We start from the raw sequence: 7,638 nt of genomic DNA, 5'->3' as shown, positions 1-7,638 counted from the left end.
ATAGTGTACTAACGAACTGGTATAATTGCTCACGTGTTATTTACTGACTCTCTATTTGCTGTAATAATTCACATACACACACATGTATCACTCACATACATACTTTTCTTTGTATGACGGCCTGTCTTTGATTATGTTCTTATATGTCGCATTCACACTCACACACAGACATACATCTTTAACGCTACAATAAATATCTCTGTTATTCATCTAATACGGTTGTGGTCTTTCATTACTGGTCATCTATGTTATCGTCGCATAACACATCATTGATAGATATATTATTTTGTGTTCGACCGTGTGACACGTTTAAATAAAAGGAGTCCTCTGTTTTTCCATTCGTCACCATTTCTCCTTTTTGAGTTCGCATGGTCGTTCCTTACATATACAAGTTGAATAAATCGTGAACAGTATCTATAAGTAAAAATCCATGTTTAGCTTCTGTGTATCCTACATCACAGCTGCTCAATGTCTGTTAGTTGTTGCATGCCTTATGCAAGAGCTAGAAGAGGTCATGTCCTCGCACGCTGCTGGTTACGATGACAAAAAGAGAGGACTAAGTGCCGGAACCTCAGAGTTAGATGCTGTGCCACCTAGCGGCAAGCTATTTAGACAGCTACTGTCAGGGGAGGTAACTATGTCTAAAGCCCCACCCCGACCACCACCACAATCGGTCAAATGGAAGGTAGACAAAAAGTACACGTGTGATTGAAAGGCACAGAAGAATGAAACATGGTAAAACAGTTGTATGAACAATGCATGTGTAGAAACACAGAGGGAACAGGCAGAAAGAAATGTCGGATCTTTTTTAAAACGGGGGCTACATTTTTCATTAATGTTTTTCGTAGTGTTTTTGGTACCGAAAGACTTTCAAACTTCGTATACTTATCTATTTTGTGTTATAGAACAGAAAAATATTTTTGTATTCGAATTTATTTCATGTAAAAAATTGTCTTATTTCGATAATTTCAACCAATCACTGACAAGTATTCAGTTGTTTACATTTACTCCTTTGGCTGATTAAGCGGTGTAAAGCGTATTTAATTTCCATAGCTTCGTTTTGCTTTTTTCTTTTTAAATTTGCTGATTTATCCTAACCCTAACCCTATCACCGATAGAATTGTTTCAGAATCGTTTGTTTATGTAGTCGGCACTTAATGTATATCGGCTGAATGGACGCCAGTGATTGGTTGAAATTACAGAAATACGACAACTTTAACATGGAATAACTTAGGGATTTCTTTTTTTTTTAAGAAGACTAAGAGAAAAAGATGTTTTATATGACACATTCTACCAGTGTTCCAAGTTTCAAAGTGTTTCATTAATGAAAAATGTGGCCCCCGTTTTAAAAAAGATCCGAAATGTCTGTTCTTGTAGAGAACAAAATGTGTGATACACAGAATCCAGACTGTGGCAGAACAATTGAAAAATAGAATGCAAATGTGTACAAACAAAGAAATGTTCAGGAAATAAAGGTGTCCAATCAAACAGAACAAAGTATTATACAAAAATCTTGCTGAAAGATGTGTGTATGCTGCGTAAGTACATATATAAAGTGTTTCTTTGTAAGTGAATATGTGAAAATGCACAATGATACACAGAGAGAAGAAATATGAGTGTTGTGTCTATAACACGTAAGTCTAATCTCTCGAACAGTTACCGGCAAGACAAAGTTAAGAAATGTAAAGTGTCTGAGACAATTTCTTCAGCCAATGAACTGATCTGCCAGAAGGTGTGCTGTAGGGTGAAGAATGCTTTTGTGTAGTTGGTGTTTTGGTAAGTGGAAGTGGTGCTTGTGGGGGTGGAAGTGGTGCTTGTGGGGGTGGAGGTGGCAGTGTTTGTGGAATGATGGGTGTGTCAGCAAGTGGCATAAATGTTTCGGAAAAGCCTTTTTTTAACTCTGTCAATAGAGACAGTCTCGTTTTTTCCATGAATGTCCATAGTAAACAGTTTCGGTGTACTCCTAAGAACACAATAGAGACCAGAGTAGGGAGTTGTGAGTTGGCCCTTGATGGCATCATTTCTTACAAACACATGAGTCCAATTAGAAATATGCAGAGGTACTGCAGAAGAAACAGTATGGTTGCGAGGAATAACTGGTTGCAGAGAATGACCTGAGTTATGTGACGTAAGATGCAGGATCTGCATTCGGTAAGTCGACAAGCACCAACATTTGGCCAGGAAGTGCCACAGTGATGCAACAGAGTTCAGCAGAAGAGTAGCTTACGTCATAGCTGCTCAATGTCTATTAGCTGTTGTGTGCCTTATGCAAGAGCTAAAGGAGGTCATGTCCTCGCACACTGCTGGACTGCTGGTTGCGATGACAAAGAGAAAGGACTAAGTGCCAGAACCTCATAGTTACATGCTGTGCCACCTAGTGGTGAGCTATTTAGACAGCTACCAGCAGAGGAGATAACTGCACCTACACCGGCTTTGCTGTTTCACCCATTCCAAGCCAGCTTTGGCTGGACCACTGTAGTAAAGTGCTGTTCTTATATTGTTTTGAAATTTATGTATCATCTGATGAACGTGATTTTTCTTAGTTATGATGTAATGTTAAAGAAATCCACTGGAAACAGCTGTAATGAAGTGACGTGTATCCATCTTTATCGTATTCATTTATTTGTTCATAATACATCATACTGGAATCCTGACCTATTGGATATTCTGTAGTATACCAAATTGTGTATGACCATTACAATGTACACTTTTGGATTAGCCCATAGTTTATTAGAATATTCATAAGATTTAAATTCTCTGTAAACATAACCTGAATTTTTTACACAATGTACTCCGGTACCCATTCAAATAAAGGTGTTGTTTACAAGTTTAATTTTGACCATACCTGGTGCATATTAATAAAGTACTTGATTCCTTTGAATCCTTAACACACACACACACACACACACACAGATTGGATACTAACACTAACAGAAGTAGGGACTACTTCCTTTGTGCCTGAAATAGTTCACATGTGTGACCATGATGTAATAACAGTTTCCTATGTTTTTCTTTATTCTTCTTTCAGTTGTTGCTCTGTACATTGTGTCCATTGTTTCTATTTCTGATAAAGTTTGATGACAAGAAACAGGTAATATTTGTTACTTTATTACTGTCATAGCTTACCGTTATCAATATTCTCAATATCATTGGTTATAATTATCAATATCCTTAGATATATTATTATTATCATTATTATTCCAAGGTCGACTTGACCTTTGATCTTTTGGGGTTGATTAAATAAGTACCAGTTATACACTGGAATCAATCTAATTGATTTAATCCCCTCTCACAAGCTGCCCTTGTGGTAAAAAATTGAAATCATTAATATTATAATAATTGTTGATTATGGTTTAACTCAGATTCATTCTTATTCCAGGTAGAACTTATGCTTGTAGCAGGCAAACTTTCTGTAGAGGCTCTCCAAGACAATCTTTTCCAATCTCTTTCAAACTTTTCAATTTTCATGCACCATTACAGTTCACTTGCAATTTCAAATTTCAAAGGATTGTATTTTTTCATCCTCTTTCTTTACAGTTCTTCACTTTTCTTTGTCTAGTATTCTTATATTTTGTATCTGATCTTTTATGTTCCAGATTCTTGTTCATTTGAATAGGAAAATCCCATAGCATTTTGCATTTCTCTAACCCCAGCCCTCTTTTGATAATACCAACTCGCTCCAGCTCAAATCCCCATTTCTGACAAAGCTTCCAGTGTAAAACTTTCACAACTTTATCATGCCTTCATTTCTTATATTCTCCCTGTGTCAACTTGGGACATTATACAAAATTGTGTGTCACTGTCTCATTCCATGTTCCACAAATACATTTTCCTGATACCTTCTCTCTATACACATATTTTCTCATATTGTTTGTTTTTATCTCTTGATCTTGAGCTTTTATAATTAGGCTCATTGCTGCCATAGAATTATTTGATAACATAGCAGTATGAACGATATTGGTCTTATTATCAAAATAGTCTGCTATAATTCAAGAAGTCTCTACCTTTGTCTTTTAATTTAATAATTTATGTTCTCCATTGAACTAGTTGCCACATCTCACTTTCAATGTCATCTTCATTATCTTAGTTGAACATAATGGTGAATCAGTCCATTAATCAAACAAACTTATTGTCAATGATATTACTGCCATCATTTTTCTGTCTTTCATTCAGACAAGATATATCTAGGACTACATAAACCAATGTGCCTGTTCTTATTGATGATGGGCAGGTGTGACTTAAGAAGGATTGCTTGCTATTTCTATCTGCTTAACTGGCTACAATTTCATTTAAAAAATAGTTCTTCTTATATTTTGTGTGTCCTAATTGAAGTTGACAGAAGATTTGGAAGGAATTACCAGATGGTATGACTGCAAACGTAACAGAAATAAAGCCATAGGTTCAGTACCAGAAATGTGATGGAACTAATAAAATTTAATGCTTGATGAGCCAAAGTGAAAGCCTCTTTGTGGCTGTTCATCCTGTCAAATGTAGCTGCCAAAACATTTTCAAAGCTCTTTAAATAGAGACAAAAGGTCATAAATCACATACATCCATCATACTTCCAATCAGTTCACTATATACTATGCCACTATCTTAATCACTGTATAACTCAACCATCCTCTGCAGTTCTCATTCTCTTCTGCATGCCACTTGGTTGGGGGTTTTTTTGTGTGTGTCTTATCAATTTACTCTCAGATGTCCAAAGAATTTGTCATACATTCATTTTCTCCATTCCTTCTATATTTCAAGTTCCATTTTCTCGAAGCAATATATGCAACTCTTTTACAGGAGATTCACTGTAACCAGAACACTATTAGAATATTAATCTGAACTGGATACATCAACATAAAAAATTGAACTTACTGTAAAATATTTCAGTTTGACCACATGGTGGTTGACACCTCTCACTTGCAACGTTTTCTTTATAGTCCAGTATTAAAATAATAAACTCAGTTCTTATCATACAAATTCTATAGTTTCAACGAAAGCTTAAATACACAGACATAATATTACTAGAAATCTGATGATATGACAGTGATAATATTAAATGTAAATATATTTTAACATGTAGACAATAAAATAAAATAAAACAGATCCATTTTATAATCTCATGTTATGCTTCCATTCATTGTTACAGAACTTGGATAAGGAACCAAAAAAAACGTAAGTCATATTTCTTTTTATACTTACCATTTCTAATTCCTGTTGTTAACTGTTGTCCTTTATGTAAGTGATTTGAATTGAAATGTTACTTTAAATTTATTATATTTTACAGTAGCATTCCACCAAATATTTGTCATAATGTGAGTAAGAATATTCCTTCATGGTTCAGTGAGTAGTGTGTTCGGCTCACAATCAAGAGATAGAGAATTCGATTCCTGGACCATGCTGTGCGTTGTGGTCTGGAGCAAGACACTTCATTTCATGTTGCTCCAGTTCACTCAGCTGTGGAAATGAGTTGCAACATCACTGGTGTCAAGCTGTATCAGCATTTGCCTTTCCCTTGAATAACATCGGTGGCATAGAGAGGAGAGACTGGTATGCATGGGCAGCTATTCCATAAACAATCTTACCCAGACTTGTGCCTTGGAGGAGAACTTTCTAGGTGCAATCCCATGATCATTCATGACCGAAGGGGTTCTTTATACACTTTTCATCACTTTAACTGCTGCAATGTCCATTTTGAGGACTATCCTACCTTCCTAGCTCTGAATTGCATTATACAGTACTTTTGTCCATTGTCCTATACCTCATAGGTAAATAGTACCATGATCTCGTTTTGGGATTGCAGTTTATGATGTGGGTCACGCATCATCATCATTTAACATCCACTTTCCCTGATGGCATGGGTTGAACGGGTTGACTGGGACTGGTAAGCCAGAAGGCTGCACCTGGTTGCAATCTAATCTGGCAAGGTTTCTACAGCTGGATGCCCTTCCTAATGCCAACTACTCCAAAAGTGTAGTGGGTGCTTTTTATGTGCCACTGGCATGGGAGCCAGTCAGGCAGCACTGGCATCGACCATGCTTGAATGGTGCTTTTTATATGCCACCGGCACAGGAGCCAGTCAGGCTGCACTGGCATCGACCATGCTTGAATGGTGTATTTTATGAGCCACTGGCAAGGGTGCCAGTCAGGTGGCACTGGCATTGACCATGACTATTTCACTTGACTCAACAAGTCTTCTCAAGCACAGCATACTACCCGACGATTGAAGAATACTCTTAAATGGGCCAGTTATGTGACACTGGCTTTAGCTACGACTACAATCTCACTTGGCTAGCTGGGTCTTCTCAAGCACAGCAAATCTTCAAAGGTCTCAGTTGCTTGCCATTGCCTCTGAGAGGCCTAACGTTCAAAGGTTGTTCTTCAGCACTTCATCCCATGTCTTCTTGGGTCTATCTCCTCCACAGGTTCCCTCCACTGTTTGGGTGTGACACTTCTTCACACAGCTGTCCTCATCCATACACAATATATCACCATACCTGCAGTCGTCTCTCTTGCACACCACATCTGATGCTTCTTATGTCCACCTTTTCTCTCAGGACGTTTACACTCTGTCATGTATGCACACTGACATTACACATCCAGAAGAGCATACTAGCTTCATTTCTGTGAAGCCTATGCATGTCCTCAGCAGTTGTGACCCATGTTTCACTGCTGTGTAGCATGGCTGTTTGCACACAAGCATCATACAGTCACCTTTTGTATTAATCACACATGGCACTAATTGTGGCATATGGAAATAGTTGCTGCCTTCTATCCATTTTGCGCATCAGATATTTTGTTGTTACTTTTTACCTCTTGATCGCAAATATCTTTTCAACTCAGAGTTTAATATAACATTTGCTGATCCTTTCCTGCTGGTATTAATGAATGCCATTCATTCTCTAGCAGTTGTAAGTCATTTGTTTTTGACAACGTTACCAGTGAAAATGGTCACAAAATATGTAATACAACACATCTCTAAATTACAAAGTTAAAAATAGAGTATACCGTGTGTCAAAAAGTACTATATGTAACTTCCATAGGAGACACATTTTTGAGTATCAGTAAAAGATACAGTAAGTATTATAACAGCTATACAGAGAGAAAACCTTCTTCCATGTTTTACCAATATACAACAGAAAAACACAATGCTTCAAACATTAGGTTCAGTGAAACTCCATGTTTAGTCATCCTTATGACATAATACAAAGAAACAGTTTACATATGAAAATGTGATCCCAGGTTTTTAACTTTTAAATTTGCATATTCAAAAGAGACAGAGACTTCAAACTCGATATATCGATTTATTCACCACTCTATGTTAACATTTCTGTGCCAAACTTATCCAGTGACTGGTCCATTGGATTTTGACATTTGGCACTTCTTCAGGAATGGTTACCATCGGAACAAAACATGAAAAAACACATACATAACGATCATTAAATTATTAAAATCCCGTTACAGTTCATCTTTCTGTTATTATAGGGGAGATAACTCCTTAATTTTCTATTTTTATTGCTCTCCTAAACACAACATAGGTAACTTAAAATTCTTTAAAAACAATATTAATAACCATGAGGATAATAATAAGGATAATAAAATCTGGCTCATAATCCCATTTGGGAGAAATATCAAGAGTAATCTGAT

General features: G+C 36.7%; 1 protein-coding gene across 4 annotated transcripts in view; it reads left to right on the top strand.

The window, feature by feature from the left end:
• The window catches only part of LOC106881443 (transient receptor potential cation channel subfamily M member 2-like), a 405,111-nt gene that overhangs the window by 350,304 nt on the left and 47,169 nt on the right, over positions 1–7,638 (top strand). For all 4 annotated transcript variants that reach the window (XM_052974060.1, XM_052974058.1, XM_052974059.1 and 1 more), the window contains 2 exons: positions 3,029–3,091; positions 5,141–5,166. In XM_052974060.1, coding sequence (XP_052830020.1) covers positions 3,029–3,091; positions 5,141–5,166 — 89 coding nt within the window. The remainder of the gene's footprint in view (positions 1–3,028; positions 3,092–5,140; positions 5,167–7,638) is intronic.

Source organism: Octopus bimaculoides, chromosome 17, assembly GCF_001194135.2.
Source record: "Octopus bimaculoides isolate UCB-OBI-ISO-001 chromosome 17, ASM119413v2, whole genome shotgun sequence".
In the NCBI taxonomy this organism is placed as follows: Eukaryota; Metazoa; Mollusca; class Cephalopoda; order Octopoda; family Octopodidae; genus Octopus; species Octopus bimaculoides.
The sequence above is the reverse complement of the archived record's forward strand: the minus strand, read 5'-3'. Positions and strand labels throughout refer to the sequence as shown.